The sequence below is a fragment of the Rattus rattus genome, chromosome 2 (assembly GCF_011064425.1).
Source record: "Rattus rattus isolate New Zealand chromosome 2, Rrattus_CSIRO_v1, whole genome shotgun sequence".
NCBI lineage: Eukaryota > Metazoa > Chordata > Mammalia > Rodentia > Muridae > Rattus > Rattus rattus.
In genome coordinates this window covers 39,336,339-39,357,404 of record NC_046155.1, presented here as the reverse complement: position 1 = coordinate 39,357,404, position 21,066 = coordinate 39,336,339, and the positions used below count along the sequence as shown (strand labels likewise).

Sequence of the window (21,066 nt, the reverse complement as noted above, 5' to 3'; positions counted from 1 at the left end):
GGTCCCCTGAGTTTGTTCTTGCCTTACGGCAGATGACCTTTCAATAATGTGGAAGCCCTAGGGTAGCTACCTCAACTCTAGGCTAGTTTCAGAACTGTGCTCTAGGCTCTTCAGACATCACAAAGTGTGCAAAACAACCATTGCTATGACCACAGTAAGTACTCCTTAGCTGTTGTGATGCTGGCACTTCACCAGAAGGCTCCAGGTGAGTTTTGCTTGTCCACGCATGACTTCTGATGCGTCTGCTGGTCTCAGAAGACAGCTCTCCTTGGAGACAGTACTGGCGAGGTCTTTATTCAGTAGCTGAGGAATGCTCTGAGATTGGTAACAGGCGGAAAGGTTTCTCCTCTCATACTTGCTTTGTCTAGCAAGCCTTCGGATTTGTCAGATCCCAGGTACTGTCCATCAGCAGCCCCTAGTCCTGTTTGGGGAATTCTGCCTGATTTTTAATACTTATCTGGTCTCTATGATGGCTACTCCTCAATGCTCTGCCCCCTTCCCTAAGACTCAGGCACCTAACTGACCTTCTGCGGTGTAAGCTTTCTCTCCCCACAGTGTACACTTATGGGTGCTTCAGTGAAAGATACATAGGGAGTGAACTCTGGATACACTCTCTCTGAGCCTCCTCTGTGGTATGGATTCTGTTGAGAGGAGCAATTTACATGCACAAGAAAATATAAACAGTGTGCTTCTTTTATGCTGAACATTGTTGTTCTACTAGTAGTTAAATGATCTAGAGCTAGCTAGACTTTGTTTAAATTCTCCACCATTAGGCCTGGCTGATAATCAACATCAGATCCAACCCATAGGGACCGCAGCTCTGTCAGAACACATGACAAGGTCCAGGTGACTTTACCTTGAGTAAGGAAGGGAAACTTCAGTTAAGATGGGCAACGTCAGCTTAGCTGAGTCCAAAGTCGGACACAGACTATGCCACAAAACTCATCAGAGCTCACAGATGAGGACGTGAGCATGAGGCTGTGAACCTGTGTGGTATAAAGGCCTCCTTTCATCTGCTCCAGTAACCTAAACCCATAGCTTCCATGTTCAAGGTAATTCTGACATGATGCATACTGCCAGGCATCAGGGAGGAAGGAAGGGGTCAAGTTTAAGTGGAGAATCCTCTGTCAGATTTATCTCCTTCCTGGAAGCTCACCACTACCATTGCATTTATACACACTACTTATTTTTTATTGACCTGGATTTACCTGGTCACCTGGCTGTACCTAATTGTGTAATCTGGTCTTATTATTTGATTAAACAAATTCCCTCTGAGAGAGCCCAAAAGCCTGTTTTCCTTTGAGGTTGAAAGGTCAACGCCCAGGTCACTAACCAGGGTTAAGAAAGGGCAATTGGGATTGGCAGAGGCCTGTGGTTCTGAGAGAAGTCTGTGGGTAGAAACACTGGTATCTAGGGTCTACCTGCAACCTGCCACGAGACCTTGAGCGAAGCTGCTAGTCTCTATGAGCTCTCGTGTCTGTATGCAAACCTCAAGGGCACCACCCTGCAGCGTGGTTGCCCGAAGGATTATGGGGAAAGTTTGTCTGTGAAGTGTGTTGTCAGCTAGGCTTGATTGAGCAGTGTTGGTGATAAGCCCCCAGAAATTTCCATCAGAGCAGGTTGTCCTTACAAATTCAGGTCATCCTTGGCTTTTCTCATGTTTTGTCTTACTCTGGACAAATCATAACATTTGTAGGAAAAAGGAAGACTTCAATAACTATTGTTTTAACTGTGAAATATGCAGAAAAGAAAAGCAAGTCGCCCCCCCTGCCACATGCTAATCAAAACACTGAACATACAGAGCAAAGAAACAGTCCATCCCTTTTTTGTGATGGGCTTATAAACTCAGTACTCCATGGATGTTGTAGCACACCTCAGAATTCCTTTCCTTAAAATTTTAAATCACATTTATTTATTGGTCCATTTATATATTCTGTGTGTGTGTGTGTGTGTGTGTGTGTGTGTGTGTGTGTGTGTGTGTGTTTCTGGGGTGTTCATGTGTTGCAGTGGGCATATGGAAGTCAGAAGACAACTGACAACTTCTGGAATTTGATTCTCCCCCTTCCACAACATGAGGCCTGGGGATTGCTCTCAGGCTTACCCTCTGAACCATCACGTTGGCCCTTTCTGTCCCTTTAAAGCTGTAATCATATCCCATTGTTTCTATATATCACCTTTATTTGTCCATCCATCTGTCAGTAGAAGGATGTCTTAAAAGAGTGGAGGTATGTATGGAGACATCACACGTGGGAAAAACAGTGCTGGCTGGAGGCTCCCTCAGATGAAGAACTTGGAGATGTAGTGAGCAACCTCCTAGGTTCATGATGGATGCTGTCAGGGTTCCAGGATCCTCTGATGACCTGGAGTCAGGTTATAGGGTACTGTCATCAGTGAAATGTATAGAAAAACAGCTGTGTGTTAGTTGATTTCCCTTCCTCCTCAGAAACAGACAGACAAAGGAAACTTGGAGAAAGGGTTTCCTGGAAAAAGAGAGACGTGGGAATATTTCTAGTTGTTTGGAGATCAGTAGAAAGGAAAGAGAATTCAAATTTCCAAGCTTGGCTTTTTAAGTGAGAAAAAAAACAAAACAAAACAAAAAACCAACCCACAGCCAGCAGGTGGCAGTGTAGGCTTGAGGATAGGGCTGCCTTAGGCCACAGCTTCTAGCGCTCCCAATTTCAGCCTTTTGGTTTCAGAAAAGGATGTGGCTTCTAACAGGAAGAACTTCATCTCTCCCTCCCTTCTCTCCTTCTACAATTTTATGGTTTCTCTTCTTTCCAGTTGAGTGAATGAGCTATGGGAAGAGGATAGCTTCCTGCCCCTTGTTGAGTTGGTGCCCCAGTAGTCCGTTTGCCAGCCCACACTGTCCACATATGCAGAGGTGGCACACCCTCAGACAGGACAGGCAGCCAAGCACCTTCAGCCAGAAAGTGAGGGAGCCATCGTGTTTGAACACCGGACCATCAAAAAAAAATTAAGCATAAAAATTTTTAATGTAACATTTTAATAAATAATCAAATTAATATTAAAAAAAACTGTAACAACAGAAACTGGGACAGTGACCTTCTTCCAATAGAAAGGAAAAAGGTCCCCTAGGCTTTGGGGCATGGGCCTATCAAGGTAAGGGCTTAGCTGAGCCTTCCTCAAGTCCATTTACAGATGGCCTCTGAATCTCGCCCTGTCTCGTGGGTTGCTAGATGGATATCTGGTCCTACTAAGAGTGGATCAAGCATTAATGGGAGAAACCTAAGAGACCATATCACACATAGCCAGAAGGGACTGAAGAAAGTACAGGGTACTTTAAAAATACTCTTAGCAAAACAAAGAAAGATCACTCCTGTTGTTCTTCCCAAGTTAGCACAGTACCTCACTCTTGCTCCCCACATAGCCTTAGCATCTGGTGACTCATGCTGTCGAGGGGCTGACTTAGCGTGATGAGGCACCCCAACTCTTCTCATTCCCAGGTGCTGGGCACCCTCTAAGGCTTGCCATACTCAGGGCATGGGTCAGAAGCTCTATGAGGATGTGACCAACCCCACCCTGTAATTTAGGGCATGCCTATTTAGAACTCACATTTGCTCATGTCCATTGGCCAAGGGCAGGATTTCCCAGCCTTAGACCTGGTGATGTTCTGGGCCCATGTTAGTGTTTGCAAATGTGTGTGAGTTTAATGTCATGAACACTGATCACCAGCCAGGCATTGTAGGTACTGTCTGTATTTCTTTTTTTTTTAAAAAAAAATTCTTCGTAACAATGAAGAGGGAAATGATTTCCTATCTTTTAAAAATATGGAAATTGAAAGATTACAAAATGCCAAGCAACTTGCCCAGTCATTGGTCGCTGTCTGTCTGATCCCAATGACCATGTCTTGGCTTGAGCTCAGGAATCTTTACTTCATTCTTACTCCCTGGCTAACCTGGGTGTCTTTCTCCCTTTAGGGGACCCCAACAAGCCATCAGGATTTAGAAGTGTTAAAGCTCCAGTCACCAAAGTGGCTGCATCTGTTGGAAATGCTCAGAAGCTGCCCATCTGTGACAAATGTGGAACCGGCATTGTGTGAGTATTGGCTTCCCTGGTGTTAGAGGTTAGACAAACCGTGAAAGTGGGAGTTGCTGGGTGTTGTGTAGCTTGGAGGTAAAGTCAACAGATCAACCAGAAGACTCAGAACATTTATGTTGACTTGGTAGAGGCTTTTGGAATGATGAGCCTTCCCATTTACAACCATAGACCTGCATTGGGGCCTCCGAGAAGCCCCAGGCTTCACCTCAGAAAGGACAGTATGGGACCCTAGTGTCACTAATGGAGATCCATTCTTCCTCTCTCCTGCAGCGGTGTGTTTGTGAAGCTGAGGGACCATCATCGCCACCCTGAATGTTATGTGTGCACCGACTGTGGCATCAACCTGAAACAGAAGGGCCATTTCTTTGTAGAGGATCAGATTTACTGTGAAAAGCATGCCCGGGAGAGGGTCACACCACCTGAGGGCTATGATGTGGTCACAGTGTTCCCCAAGTGATCGAGAGGACCTGCCCTGTCTGCTGCCCTCCAGCCTGCCTGCTGCACCTGGTTGTCAGAATGTTCTGGTTCTCTCCTCCCTGACAGTCCTGTGCTTAGTGTTAGTCCTGCTCAGTAAACATTGAGTTTCTCCTGTGCTGACTGACCCCCACTGGCAGTGTGACACCTGCTTTTACATTACCGGGAGATGGTTTTGTCCCTGTCCCCTCACCCACACCACAATGCACCTTCTTCCCTTGGAGTCTTCCCTGCTGAAAATGGACATTGGTCACATTGGAATTAAGCCAAATGTTTTATCTCTGATGTTACTTTGTTTTACTTAATAAATTTAGACTTCAAAGCAGTGTGCCGCCCCTTAGTTCACTCTGCCTGTGCTCTGTGTCCTGCCTCATGACCTTCTCTCTGTTAGGTTTGGTCTTTTAGTTGTGAGAATTACAGGCCTTTTTTCCAGGCATGAGAAAACGACTATGACCAAGCTGTGTCCCTTTACATCTTTGCGACTTGCTCTAAGCATCACTTAGCTCTTTTTCTGTTGTGGTGGTAAAACATGATGAAGGCAACTTATAGAAGAACTAGGAGTTCATTTGGGCTTACAGTCTTGGCAGGGTGGCGTGACAGCAAGTGGTGCGGCCACTGGAGCAGAAAGCTGAAAGCACACATCCTTGACTACAAGCCAAGAGTAAACTAGACATGGCGTGGAGTCATTAAACTCTCAAAGCCTGCCTACAAAGACATACTTTCTCCAGCGAGCCCAGCACCACCAACTGGGGACCAAGTGTCAGTGCCTATGGGGTCCACTGTCATTCAGACCACCATACTATTATATCTTGTTTGGCTCTGTTTTAGTGAAATTTTCTTGGAGTTTGAAGGAATAAAACTTCCTGTTTTAGTAAGTTTTCTATTACTGTGAGAAAAACGCCATGACCAAGGCAACTTATAGAAGAAAGTGTTTAACTTAGCTTACAGTGTCGGGGGTTAGAGTCCATGAGAGTGGAGAGAAGGAACAACTAAGAGCTTACATCTTAGTCTACACGCACGAGACACAAAGACAGACACACTGTAGATGGTGTGAGTCACTTCAAAGCCTGTTCTCAGTGACACACTTCCTCCAACAAGACCTTATCTCCTAGTCTTTCCCAAAACAGTTCTGCCAACTTTGGGACAAATAGTCAAACAAATGAGTCTATGAGGGCCATTCTAATTCAAATCACCACACTTCCCAAATAATAGTTGGGTAGCTTCGAGGTTGGTTGTACAGGATGTACAGTAGTCCTTTTCCAGATGGTGGAATTTGTGATATCTCACGAGTGAGACCACCAGTGGCAGAGGGTTCAGATATGGTTAGTAGGTGACTATTAGTTTTCCAGGTTTCCTCTGCAGTGTGCCAATCAGATGTTTGACATATATCTACTTTGGCTTCATGCTTGTGTGTTCAACCCTTTGACATTGCAACCCTGGCTTCTAAAGAGTTCATACCCGAAAACAAGGCAATTAAACCTTAGCAATCACATAAGAATAAACACATCACAGGATCTCAAGTAAATTTACCATGCTTCACTGAGTCACATCCATAGCTCCCTGTTGTCCATGGCCACCCCTGACAGCTACTCTTACTCAGAGGCTGATCTTACAAATGGGCTCTCACTTCCGGTGGATTTAGAGAAAACCCTAGTAAAGGTTATATATCAACTAAAAGGTCAGTCATAAAGTCAGAGAGCCTTCTGGGTAGAAGATGAAGAAGGCCATCTTTAGTCATGTTTAGGTCAAAGAATCCTAAGGATTACATGCCAAAAAGGGGGCTAATTTGGTGTTTACTCTAATAGTATTTAGACTGATTCTATCTAATAGTATTTAGACTGATTCCCACCTCCCAGTTAAGTAGTTTTTTACTTTAAACTCTACCTGTGTTAAAGTTTGTATAAGGCAATGTGGTTTAAGCATTGCAGTTCTGGGAAGTTAGTGTAAGAAATAGTGAACAACAAATTTGGTCCATGTACAAACATGGGAAGCATGTCACTTGAACTACTGACTAGAAGGAGGATGGTTAAAATTTCAACCTTGACAGTCCTGTCATGCCTAAGCCAGGGCTCAGTGTGGGATAATGTTGGTTGGGTTCCAGAAGGTCTTGAATTCCCGTTACCCTGAGTCATTAGAATCTGTTCAACAGGAACACTCCATTTTAGAGCTATTGTTACCTCTTGATTTAGGGCAGCCTTGAGGCCTCTCATTGAGGAGGACACACGTCTCTTTGGGGTTGCCCTCCCCTGACTATTAGGACAATAACGTATAAGGACAAATTAATATAACCCATACAGGGACACATTGGACTTGATCAGGGAAATAGCCTAACTCCTAAAATCCTTATAGGATCAAACAACATACACTGGTAACCAGGGGGATCTGGATCTAGATCTGAAGCAGGTGCGTTAAAGAGAACAAAACCATAAGTTTGGGCTGCAGGAGATGGTGCAAACATGGAGGTAGCATGTCTCTTACTGTCAAGAAAGAGAAGCATCCCAGAACACCTGAGACGGGATGCCAGGTTTGATATGGCTGAAGCAGAAGCAGAAGCAGGCATTGCAGACTAGGTGTGCTAGCATGGATGTGCTGGGAAAGGCTGTAAAACTCACCAATGAATCTTCTGTGGAAGGGCTTGAAAGATATGTCACCAAAATGGCACACTATGCTGCAGTGTCAGGGCACGTGTCTTTATTGGTTTTGTTTTGCTCATGTTCCTGACTTCTGAATATAATTGGCCTCAGCATACTTGGCGATTGACAAGGCATCTTAGTTCCTTGATTTATGAGGAAGGTGGCTTACTACTTCTTGGTCAGAAGGACGCATAAACGGTTCAGATTTTTGACCCTCCTCTGCAGCCTGGGTTGATGGTTTAAGCTGCAAATACAAGACGGGCTCGCTAATGGCATGGGCGATATTGATGCTTTAAACAATAACGAGCTAGGTATGCTTTAGGTACCAGAGGAAGGATGGTGCAGTTGTCAGAAGGAAAGGTAAGGTTAGTGTGACCGTTGGAGGTACTTACGCTGGTGAGATGCTAGAGATGGCCAAAAAGACAGGCAAAGATAACAGCAAATGGATGAACCCAACAAGGGTATTTACTGCACAAGAAGAGTAGACAATGAAAGCAGTTGTTAGCCCTTAGGGAGATGAGAAGTCTCCCCAACAAAACCTGCTATTTGTTCACTCAGTTATTAGAACTGAAACTCAAGACTAAAGAGCAGCCTGGTTTTTGCTTTTGATTTTGTTTTCTACTATGCTACATTATCAGGGCAAGTGGTTTTGTTTGGTGTGTGTGTGTGTGTGTGTGTGTGTGTGTGTGTGTGTGTGTGTTTTGCCTGCCTATCAGTGCACTAAAGTACCTGCAGTGGCTGCAGGGGTTAGAAGAGGGCATCAGATCTAGAACTGGAGTTGCAGATGGTTGTGAGCTGCCACGTGGATTCTGGGAACTGAATCCAGGTCCTCTGTAAGAACAGCCATGTGCTTTTAACCGCTGAGACATCTCTTCAGGTCCAAGGCAAGTATTTATAGTAACGAGTCCCCTCTCTTTCTCCAAAGAGATCAGTCTTAGGGTTTTCTTGCTACCATCAAACACTATGGCCCCAAAGCAGCTTAGGGAGGAAGACTTTATTTCACTTCTACTTCCACTTCCACGTCATAGTTTTTCTTAAGGTTTCTATTGCTATGAAGAGACACCATGACCACACAACTCTTATAAAGGAAAACAGTTGATTGGGGCCGGCTTACAGTTTCAGAGGTTCAGTCTATTATCATAGCTGAAGCCCGGAAATGTGCAGGTAGAAGGAGCTGAGAGTTCTACATCCAGATTGGCAGGCAACAGGAAGTGAACTGGCTTGAGATTCTGAGACCTCAAAGTCTGCTCCCGCAGTGATACACTTCCTTCAACAAGGCCACACCTTCTCTAAAAGGCCACAGTTCCTAGTAGTGCCACTTCCTATGGGCCAAACACAACAACAAGAGTCTTTGGGGGCCATTACTATACAAACTACTGTGAAGCCAGGGGAACTGTGGGACCAGGAGGAGCAGACCTGGAGCAAGAGAAGGATCAAGGCATGCCCAAACTCCAGAAATCTTGTCCCGAGATTGGCAGGAGTAGGATGGCTCCCCACTGTCTCAGGCCTGCATGTCTCAGTACTACTCATAGACACGTGTGCTTGAAAAACTCCCTTTGTCTCACTTGAAGAGGTCATGCTGGTAGCCCAGTTAAACTTCCTTTCCCCTTAAAAGGTCATGTCCCGGAAGGTGGGGCAGGCCCTTCTGGTTGCGGACCACACAGATAGCTGAAGCCCGGATCTGAGAAGCAACTCAAGGCCTGAGATCAGAGGTAAGACCAACTTTTCTGCTCCAAGTGACCTGTCTGGTGGACTCAGGACTCACAAAGGCAAAATTCCTCTGGGACCGGGCACTACCAGTTTCTTTCTGGAGCCCGAACTCACTGATCCTGGCCCACAGCTCCCTGCTCCCAAACCCCTTGGGAGAGAGAGCTCACTGCCCAGACAGGTGGGCACTCCTGAGACTGCAGGGCAGGAGAGACCGCCAGTACTGCCAACCCCTGCGCACATCCCTGGCCCAATAGGAAACCTTATAGGGCCTCTGGGAACAGGAAGATAGGGGCACTCATCACTGCAGTCCAGACACCACCCCATCTGAAAGGACCCAGTCAAACAGCTCCCTGCACCCAAATCCCATGGGAGGGAGAGCTAGACCTTCAGAGGGGCAGATGTGCCTGGGAAGCCAGAGGAGACTACTTTCTGCTCACATTTCTGATGCTAGAGGAAAACGTCTAGCGCCATCTGGGCCCCCTGTGCACAGGGTCCCAAGCGAAGGCGGGGCAGGACCTTCTGGTTGCTGCCTTCATGGAGAGCTGAAACCCGGATCTGAGAAGCGACTTAAGGCCTAAGACCAGAGGTAAGGCCAACTTTTCTGCTCCAAGTGACTATCCTAGTGGACTCAGTACACATGCCCTCAGGAACACCCGAAGACCAGTAGACAGGAAAGACTACACGTCTGAAAGCAGAACACTCTGTTCCCATAACTGGCTGAAAGAGAACAGGAAAACAGGTCTACAGCACTCCTGACACACAGGCCTATAGGATGGTCAAGCCACTGTCAGAAATAGCAGAACAAGGTAATCCCAGAGACAACCTGATGGCGAGAGGCAAGTACAGGAACCCAAGCAACAGAAACCAAGGCTACATGGCATCATTGGAGCCCAATTCTCCCACCAGAGCAAACAATGAATATCTAAACACACCAGAAAACCAAGATCTAGTTTTAAAATCACATTTGATCATGATGATGGAGGACTTCAAGACATGAAGAACTCCCTTAGAGAAATGCAGGAAAACAAATAAAAAAGCAGAAGCCTATAGAGAGGAAATGCAAAAATCCCTGAAAGAATTCCAGGAAAACATAATCAAACTGGTGAAGGAATTAAAAATGGAAATAGAAGCAATAAAGAAAGCACAAAGGGATACAACCCTGGATATAGAAAACCAAAGGAAGAGACAAGGAGCTGTAGATACAAACATCACCAACAGAATGCAAGAGATAGAAGAGAGAATCTCAGGAGCAGAAGATTCCATAGAAATCATCGACACAACTGTCAAAGATAATGTAAAACAGAAAAAGATACTGGCCCAAAACATACAGGAAATCCAGGACACAATGAGAAGATCAAACCTAAGGATAATAAGAAGAAGAGAGTAAAGACTCTCAACTCAAAGGACCAGTAAATATCTTCAACAAAATCATAGAAGAAAACTTCCCTAACCTAAAGAAAGAGATGCCCTAAACATACAAGAAGTCTACAGAACTCCACATAGACTGGACCAGAAAAGAAACTCCTCCTGTCACATAATAGTCAAAACACCAAATGCACAAAACAAAGAAAGAATATTAAAAGCAGTAATGGAGAAAGTCAAGTAACATATAAAGGCAGATCTATTAGAATTACACCAGACTTCTCACCAGAGACTATGAAAGCCAGAAGATCTTGGACAGATGTCATACAGACCCTAAGAGAACACAAATGCCAGCCCAGGTTACAGTATCCAGCAAAGCTCTCAATTAACATAGATGGAGAAACCAAGATATTCCATGACAAAACCAAATTTATACAATATCTTTCTACAAATCCTGCCCTACATAGGATAATAAATGGTAAAGCCCAACACAAGGAGTCAAGCAACACCCTAGACAAAGGAAGAAACTAATCATTTTGCAACAAAATTAAGAGAAGATAAGCACAAACATAATCTCACATCCAAACATGAGTATAACAGGAAACAACAATCACTATTCCTTAATATCTCTCAACATTGATGCACTCAATTCCCCAATAAAAAGACACAGATTAACAAACTGGATACACAATGAGGACCCTGCATTCTGCTGCCTACAGGAATCACACCTCAGAGACAAAGACAGACACTACCTCAGAGTGAAAGGCTGGAAAACAATTTTCCAAGAAAATGGTCTGAAGAAGCAAGCTGGAGTAGCCATTCTAATATAGAATAACATCAAATTTCAACAAAAAGTCATCAAAAAAGATAAGGAAGGACACTTCATATTCATCAAAGGAAAAATCCACCAAGATGAACTCTCAATCCTAAATATCTATGCTCCAAATACAAGGGCACCTACATACATAAAAGAAACCTTACTAAAGCTCAAAGCACACATTGCACCTCACACAATAATAGTAGGAGACTTCAACACTTCACTCTCATCAACGGACAGATCATGGAAACAGAAATTAAACAGAGACAGACTAAGGGAAGTCATGAACCAAATGGACTTAACATATTTTTATAGAACATTCTATCCTAAAACTAAAGGACATACCTTCTTCTCACCACCTCATGGTACTTTCTTCAAAATTGGCCATATAATTGGTCATAAAATAGGCCTCAACAGATACAGAAAGATAGAAATAATCCCATGCATCCTATCAGACCACCACGGGCTAAAGCTGGTCTTCAATAACAGTAAGGAAAGAATGCCCACATATACATGGAAGTTGGATAGTGCTCTACTCAATGATAACCTGGTCAAGGAAGAAATAAAGAAAGAAATTAAAGACTTCTTAGAATTTAATGAAAATGAAGGTGCAACATACCGAAATTTATGGGACACAATGAAAGCTTTGCTAAGAAGAAAACTCATAGCTCTGAGTGCCTGCAGAAAGAAACAGGAGAGAGCATATATCAGCAGCTTGACAGCACACCTAAAAGCTCTAGAACAAAAAGAAGCAAATACACCCAGGAGGAGTAGAAGGCAGGAAATAGACTAACGAGAGGACACAGAGAGTGTATCCAAATTAACAAAATGAGAAATGAAAAGGGAGACATAACAACAAGCCAGAGGAAATTAAAAAAATCATCAGATCCTACTACAAAAGCCTACATTAAACAAAACTTGAAAATCTGAGGAAATGGACAATTTCCTAGACAGATACCAGGTAGCCAAGTTAAATCAGGAACAAATAAACCATTTAAACCACCCCATAACTCCTAAAGAAATAGAAGCAGTCATTAAAAGTCTCCCAACCAAAAAGAGCCCAGGTCCAGATGGGTTCAGTGCAGAATTCTATCAGACCTTCATAGAAGACCTCATACCAATTGAAACAGATGGAGTGCTACCGAATTCCTTCTATGAAGCCACAATTACTCTTATACCTAAACCACACAAAGACCCAACAAAGAAAGAGAACTTCAAACCAATTTCCCTTATGAATATCGACACAAAAATACTCAATAAAATTCTTGCAAACGGAATCTAAGAGCACATCAAAACAATCATCCATCATGATCAAGTAGGCTTCGTTCCAGGGATGCAGGGATGGTTTAATATACTGAAAACCATCAACATAATCCACTCTATAAACAAACTGAAAGATAAAAACCACATGATCATTTCATTAGATGCTGAGAAAACATTTGATAAAATTTAACACACCTTCATGATAAAAGTTCTGGAAGAAACATGAATTCAAGGCCCATACCTAAACATAGTAAAAGCCATATACAGCAAACCAGTAACTAATATTAAACTAAATGGAGAGAAACTTGAAGCAATCCCACTAAAACCAGGGACTAGACAAGGCTGCCCAATCACTCCCTACTTATTCAATATAGTTCTCGAAGTCCTAGCCAGAGCAATCAGACAACAAAAGGAGGTCAAGGGGATACAGATCGGAAAAGAAGAAGTCAAAATATCACTATTTGCAGATGATATGATAGTATATTTAAGTGATCCCAAAAGTTCCACCAGAAAACTACTAAACCTGATAAACAACTTCAGCAAAGTGGTGGGTATAAAATTCACTCAAAGAAATCAGTAGCCTTCCTCTACACAAGAGAGAAACAAGCCGAAATAGAAATTAGGGAAAAGACACCCTGCATAATAATCCCAAATGATATAAAATACCTCAGTGTGACTTTAACAAAGCAAGTGAAAGATCTGTGTGATAAGAACTTCAAGCCTCTGAGGAAAGAAATTGAAGAAGATCTCAGAAGATGGAAAGATCTCCCATGCTCATGGGTTGGCAGGAATTAATATAGTAAAAATGGCCATTTTACCAAAAGCGATCTACAGATTCAGTGCAATCCCCATCAAAATTCCAACCCAGTTCTTCACAGAGTTAGACAGAACAATTTGCAAATTAATCTGGAATGCCAAAAATCCAGGATAGTTAAAGCATCCTCAACAATAAAAGGACTTCCGGGGGAATCACTGTCCCTGAACTCAAGCAGTATTACAGAGCAATAGTGATAAAAACTGCATGGTATTGGTACAGAGACAGACAGATAGACCAGTGGAATAGAATTGAAGACCCAGGAATGAACCCACACACCTATGGTCACTTGATTTTTGACAAAGGAGCCAAAACCATCAAATGGAAAAAAGATAGCATTTTCAGCAAATGGTGCTGGTTCAACTGAGGTTAGCATGTAGAAGAATGCAGATCGATCCATGCTTGTCGCACTGTACAAAGCTTAAGTCCAAGTGGATCAAGGACCTGAACATCAAACCAGATACACTCAAACTAATAGAAGAAAAAGTGGGGAAGCATCTCGAACACATGGGCACTGGAGAAAATTTCCTGAAGAAAACACCAATGGCTTATGCTCTAAGATCAAGAATCGACAAATGGGATCTCATAAAACTGCAAAGCTTTTGTAAGGCAAAGGACACTGTTGTTAGGACAAAATGGCAGCCAACAGATTGGGAAAAGATCTTTATCAATCCTACAACTGATAGAGGGCTTATATCCAAAATATGCAAAGAACTCAAGAAGTTAGACTGCAGGGAGCCAAATAACCCTATTAAAAAAATGGAGTTCAGAGCTAAACAAAGAATTCACAGCTGAGGAATGCCGAATGGCTGAGAAACACCTAAAGAAATGTTCAACATCTTTAGTCTTATGGGAAATGCAAATCAAAACAACCCTGAGATTTCACCTCACACCAGTGAGAATGGCTAAGATCAAAAACTCAGGTGACAGCAAATGCTGGCTACGATGTGGAGAAAGAGGAACACTCTTCCATTGTTGGTGGGATTGCAGACTGGTACAACCATTCTGGAAATCAGTCTGGAGATCCCTCAGAAAATTGGACATTGAACTACCTGAGGACCCAGCTATACCTGTCCTGGGCATATACCCAAAAGATGCTCCAACATATAACAAAGACACATGCTCCACTATGTTCATAGCAGCCTTATTTATCATAGCCAGAAGCTGGAAAGAACCCAGATGCCCTTCAACAGAGGAATGGATACAGAAAATGTGGTACATTTACACAATGGAATATTACTCAGCTATCAAAAACAATGACTTCATGAAATTCATAGGCAAATGCATGGATCTGGAAAATATCCTGAGTGAGGTAACCCAATCACAGAAAAACACACATGGTATGCACTCATTGATAAGTGGATATTAGCTCAAATGCTTGAATTACCCTAGATGCACAGAACACATGAAACTTAAGAAGGGTGACCAAAATGTGGATGCTTCACTCCTTCTTTAAAAGGGAACAAGAATACCCTTGGCAGGGAATAGGGAGACAAAGTTTAGAACAGAGGCAGAAGGAGCACTCATTCAGAGCCTGCCCCACATGTGGCCCATACACATACAGCCACCAAACTAGATAAGATGGATGAAGCAAAGAAGTGCAGGCCGACAGGAACTGGATGTAGATCTCTCCTGAGAGACACAGCCAGAATACAGCAAATACATAGGCGAATGCCAGCAGCAAACCACTGAACTGAGATCGGGACCCCCGTTGAAGGAATCAGAGAAAGGACTGGAAGAGCTTGAAGGGGCTCGAGACCTCGTATGAACAACAATGCCAACCAACCTTGTTCAACCTGCTTTCTTATAGCACCCAGGACTGAGTCAGGGGTGGCACTTCCCCTACCGTTGGGGCCTTCTACACCAATCAATAATTAATTAATAACATGAACTAATGGTCAAAAGATAAAATTAACAAAGTACATTAAAAACTAAAACAGGTTAATTTTATGGAGGCGTAATCTCCTGGCTCCCTCTTCTCATAGAACACTAGTTTGTGTCACATTGACAAGAATAAAACTAGCGAGCACAGAATCTTGGCCATTTTCTCAGTTAACAGTATAATTAAGTCACGGGGAGACAGAAAGGTATTTCTGGTGAGTGTTGGTCAGATATAGGTCTTGATAGTCATACATACATACGAAACACTAACTGTTGGGAGCAGCCTTGAGATGGCGAAAGCAGCCTTCAAGTTAAAAAGCAATTGTGTTCTAGCCTTATGCTAGAATAATAGGCAATAGTCTTCAGGTTAAAAAGCAATTGTATTTTAGCCTTATGACAGAACAAAAAGCAATAGCCTTAGGTTAGATCAAAGCAGCACCTGCAGCTCTGCGTAAATTCAATAGATAACATAAATCTAGGTGTCAGATCACTGAGCACCGGTGGTCAGGCACTGATGGTCAGGTCACTAAGCAACCCACCCTGCTGTTCCCTTGCTTGGCCGATTTACCCAGCCAATATCCTGGTTATCAAGCCAGGCCCATTCTTCACCCAACCCCTCCCCACATTTTGCTTCTACCAGTATATCTTCAGCCTGAGAAAAATTAAAAATTGTCAGCTTGATCAGACTCCTTGACTTGCTGTCCGTTCTTTGCGTCTCTTGTCCCCCATTCTCTCCTAGGTGGACCCCAGACCCTGGTCGACTGCCCTGAGGGTCCGGGCAACCAACATGGCCTCTCTGTTAGAGTGAGTGAATATAAGGACCAGTGGATATTTTCCTGACCTCTGAATGAGCATACTTGGTGATTGGCATGGCATCTCCTCAGTTGCCTCGGCCAGTAAGATAAGAACTATGATGGTTAATAAGAAAGTTTGAAACATCTCATCTCCCCTTGCATCACAAGATGCCCTGCAAAAGCTCATCTCCAAATAAAGACATATTCTTCAAAATCCACAAGAATCACAGCCCACAAATGAATGCATATATAAATAAACCATTGCTCATCAAGGAAGGGGATGGGTTTGAAATGGCACAATTTCGTCCTTCTTAGAGGAGTCATGGGTCTGGAATGAATAGTTTTCAGTAATCTGTTTACTTGTTTTGCGATGCTGGGGTCAAACCCGGGGCTTGTTAGGCAAGGGCTGTATCGGTGACCTCTGTTCCCATTCTGGTTCATGTTACAACAAGACAGGTACTGGGAAATGGCAATGAACTCTGGATGACTCCACCAGGAAGTTGCAGCAACTTTGCCTGCTGCGATGTCTATCTCTGCGGACAGCTGACCAAGGTGATCTCCAGTTCATACCATGCGAGCCCTCGGTTTGAGAACGAGGAGGTTCGGTGAAGGGGAAATGTTCGTGTCGCGTAATTGTTGCATCTTATCACAGAGACGATCTCTTTGGGCGGTGGGCATGGAATATTCCTACCTTGGAACACTGTGTCAAAATCAGCACGCTGGGGTGACTCAGAGATTGCCAGCTTGGATGATGCGCAGTGTGGGAAAGTATGCTGAAGCAGGTCAGGCTGTGCGGCAAATGCCTGTCTGCTTGTGTCATGGTCACATACCCTGTGACCTTAGCGTTTTCAGGATAGGGTACCAGTGGGAGAATCAAAAGGCAGCTTACTCACTACCCAAAGACTATACATGGACTGATCCTGGGCTCCAGCCTCATAGGTAGCAATGAATAGCCTAGTAAGAGCACCAGTGGAAGGGGAAGCCCTTGGTCCTGCCAAGACTGAACCCCCGGTGAACGTGATTGTTGGGGGGAGGGCGGTAATGGGGGGAGGATGGGGAGGGGAACACCTATATAGGAGAGGAGGGGAGAGGTTAGGGGGATGTTGGCTCGAAAACCGGGAAGGGGAATAACAATCGAAATGTAAATAAGAAATACTCAAGTTAGTAAAGAAAGAAAAAAAAAAGGCAGCTTACTGATGTTCCTGGACCAAGGCTATTGAAAGAACCTTACACTTTTCATATGATAGCTCGTTGCACGCTTCTACACAATGGCTAAGGACACAACCCCTGGCTGAGATACAGGTGGCAGAATGGTCAGTTACGACTTGGACTCTGTTGTCTCAACAGTGAGTAAGGCCAGACATCTACCTGCAAGATCGACCCTTCGTGGGGTTGAAGGGCCGAGGATATTATGCAAGCCGCTTTAGCCTGACCCTTCGGTCACCTATGCCTGCTGGTTCTGTGCCTGTCCCTCGAGTCTTCCCTGTGGCTAGTGATCACTTCTTGTGACTTTATGGAGGTGGAGGAAGCAGCCCGAAGTTGACTCTGGGATGGGTTAGTGTGGTATCTGAGAGTTTGTTGTAATGGTGGCTGCTTGAAGCACAGTTGGGTTGAGCCTATAAAGGCAAACTCTCCCACTGTGCAAAGCTTCCAGTGTTATACCTAATCTGGTAAAATTTTAGTCTCACTATTGTTAAAAAAAAAGTTAGGTTAAGATAGATGTTAGTGCAGTAGGAAATGTCCTGTATTCATGTGTTTTTATTTTATGAATTTATGAATTTTATGAACATAGAGAAAAAAGAGCGTGTGGAAAATTAATTAATGATAAGACGGAGCATATTAGGTAGTTTGTTTAGGAAACCCACGATAAAATATCTTTCAGGCCCATGGAGGGCATAGTGCTGATGCCTGACTAGGTACCTTACACTCACAACTGTTTTAATTTCTAGAGTTAAGGTCTGTATGAAGATTGTATATTAACTTCCAACTTCCTTTGTTTTAGGGTCTCCATGTGACCCCCGCTTCCTTCTGGCCTATGTTCCCCTCAATGTGATGGTATTGCATGGGGGACTGTGCTACCAGACGGGCGTAAGAACTGATGAAGTTGAACAAACTAAACCCTGGGAATCTCAGAGATTTGAGAATGCCAGGAGTGGAGCCTACCCGTCTCTGTACCTGGCTCTGGAACACATAACCAGGACATCCCACTGAGAGGACCATGGGCACTCAGTCAGGTAGCTGGAGTTCTTTTCCATGCTAACGAGATGTCTAGGTAACCTTGAGACTTCAGCCAATGAACTTCCCTTTCTGGGTATTCCTTCCCCCAAAAGGTATATAATCCCTGGTTGACCCCAAATAAAGTGTGTGCATTCACAACCACCATCAAATAAAGCAACTGTGAACAAGCAAGGATCATCTCTGAGAACTGCGTTGTTAATGACTGCCATGGCAAAGGCTTTTTTGCCTTAAAGAGCCACATCTAAAACTCCTAAGGACGGCTTTCTTTCCTCCAGCCTCTCCAGAACTCTCTGCACTCATTCCTAGAGAGGGGAAACAGCCATTGGACTTCCCTTCCAGGTTCCTGACTCCCCCTGCTGGCAGTATACCAGCGGTGCCTGGGTACCCAGAGAGGAGACTGGGAACTCCTGTGGACTCCCCATTTCAGACTTTGCTCTGCTTCCTCTCTGTGGCACGCCAGCGGCCCTTGGTTACACCCCCATCTCCCCCGGTAGAGAGGCAGGATGCAGCCCTATATGCAATCTCTCTCACAAGATTATAAGCACCTCATAGATCCATCCAGGTAACATCCAATTTTATTTACACGTGAAATTGTCTCCGGTCAGTTTCTGCACATCTTGGGTTTTGTGCATTATGCAAGAGGATGGGAAAAGAAAGTGGACGTTCTAGGGCTGGCATTTGGAGAAGGTGCAGAGTTAGTCTATTGTCTCGAAGGAAAATAAAAGCATCATAGGAACAACACACAATAGGCTATATAAGATGAAGCCATGTTCCAGAGCTCTGCCACTCTGGAGGTTTTTTGAGTCAGCCTGGGATAACAATAGATCTCTCCCTTCCACACCGGTGTGTGAGTTATTTTGGCAAACACATCATTTTCCTACCAGTAATCCCTGCTGTAAGTTGTCTTTATTATGTTGCAATAGGTTCCCTTGTATGCCTGATCTCCCCAGGGCTTTTATAATGAAATAGTATTGGATTTTGTCAAAGGCATTTTGGTATCTAATGAGATGATCAAACGGCCTTTATCTTTCAGTGTTCTTTAAATAGTACATGACGTTTAGTGGTTTTTGTATGTTGAACTATCCCTGCATCTCTGGGATGAAGCCTACCTGATCATGGTGGATGATTTTCTGGTGTGTTCTTGGATTTGGTTTGTGACATTTTTTTTTTTTTTGTTTTCTTTGCATGGACATTTTAGGGATGGAGATTTACCATTATAAACGTAGCTGGTTATTACACTTCTCTAGGGTTATCATTTTACAGGGCTAAGGGAATCTGAGGGAGGGGTAGCAGGCTTTCTGCTGGTTAGCCACAGGGGGCAGATGGCCTGGGAAGTGCAATCAGCTTGACAGCAAGCTGGCCATAGGAACCATGGCAGAAAGCCACTTGGGGCTCCCTATGGGGTTGGCTAGATAGGGGTTGGCTAGCTGGTTTAGCATGGATTGTGTTTTAAAATTATACACTATACCAAAGTGGCTGCACAATTATTTCGTTCACTGACTTCCCAATTCCCAATGTATTTATATTGAACACTTTGCTTTCCATCTTTGCAGATATACATTTCCTTTTTCTCATTAGCCTTTTTAATTTGATAGAATATATGAACATATTTCTTTTTTTTATAAGGATAAATTTATTTTTATTTATTTTTTTTTTATTAACTTGAGTATTTCTTATGTACATTTCGAGTGTTATTCCCTTTCCCGGTTTCCGGGCAAACATCCCCTCCCCCCCTTCCTTATGGGTGTTCCCCTCCTGACCCTCCCATTGCCGCCCTCCCATAACAGCTAGTTCACTGGGGTTCAGTATTAGCAGGACCCAGGCTTCCCCCTTCCACTGGTGCTCTTACTAGGATATTCATTGCTACCTATGAGGTCAGAGTCCAGGGTCAGTCCATGTATAGTCTTTAGGTAGTGGCTTAGTCCCTGAAGCTCTGGTTGTTGGCATTGTTGTACATATGGGGTCTCAGGCCCTTCAAGCTCTTCCAGTTCTTTCTCTGATTCCTTCAACGGGGGTCCTATTCTCAGTTCAGGGTTTGCTGCTGACATTCAGCCTCTGTATTTGCTGTATTCTGGCTGTGTCTCTCAGGAGCGATCTACACTTGCACTTCTTTGCTTCATCCATCTTGTCTAATTGGGTGGCTGTATATATATGGGCCACATGTGGGGCAGGCTCTGAATGGATGTTCCTTCAGTCTCTGTTTTAATCTTTGCCTCTCTCTTCCCTGCCAAGGGTATTCTTGTTCCCCTTTTAAAGAAGGAGTGAAGCATTCACATTTTGATCAACCGTCTTGAGTTTCATTTGTTCTAGGCATCTAGGGTAATTCAGGCATTTGGGCTAATAGCCACTTATCAATGAGTGCATACCATGTATGTCTTTCTGTGATTGGGTTAGCTCACTCAGGATGATATTTTCCAGTTCCAACCATTTGCCTACAAATTTCATAAACTCGTTGTTTTTGATAGCTGAGTAATATTCCATTGTGTAGATATACCACATTTTCTGTATCCATTCCTCTGTTGAAGGGCATCTGGGTTCTTTCCAGCTTCTGGCTATTATAAATAAGGCTGCTATGAACATAGTGGAGCACGTGTCTTTTTTATATGTTGGGGCATCTTTTGGGTATATGCCCAAGAGAGGTATAGCTGGATCCTCAGGCAGTTTAATGTCCAATTTTCTGAGGAACCTCCAGACTGATTTCCAGAATGGTTGTACCAGTCTGCAATCCCACCAACAATGGAGGAGTGTTCCTCTTTCTCCACATCCTCGCCAGCATTTGCTGTCACTGAGTTTTGATCTTAGCCATTCTCACTGGTGTGAGTGAAATCTCAGGGTTGTTTGATTTGCATTTCCTGATGACTAAAGATGTTGAACATTTCTTTGGGTGTTTCTCAGCCATTCGGCATTCCTCAGCTGTGAATTCTTTGTTTAGCTCTGAACCCCATTTTTAATAGGTTATTTGTCTCCCCTGGTCTAACTTTTGAGTTCTTTGTATATTTTGGATATAAGGCCTCTATCTGT

The 21,066-nt window shown here is 43.7% G+C and overlaps 1 protein-coding gene across 1 annotated transcript in view; it reads left to right on the top strand.

Annotated features, from left to right (window-relative positions):
- Nucleotides 1-4,859, top strand: part of Pdlim1 (PDZ and LIM domain 1) — a 46,507-nt gene extending 41,648 nt beyond the window's left edge. Inside the window, exons 6-7 of the mRNA XM_032891898.1 lie at nucleotides 3,939-4,056; nucleotides 4,330-4,859. Coding sequence (XP_032747789.1) covers nucleotides 3,939-4,056; nucleotides 4,330-4,516 — 305 coding nt within the window. The 3' untranslated portion in view covers nucleotides 4,517-4,859. The remainder of the gene's footprint in view (nucleotides 1-3,938; nucleotides 4,057-4,329) is intronic.
- Nucleotides 4,860-21,066: the final 16,207 nt, after the last annotated feature.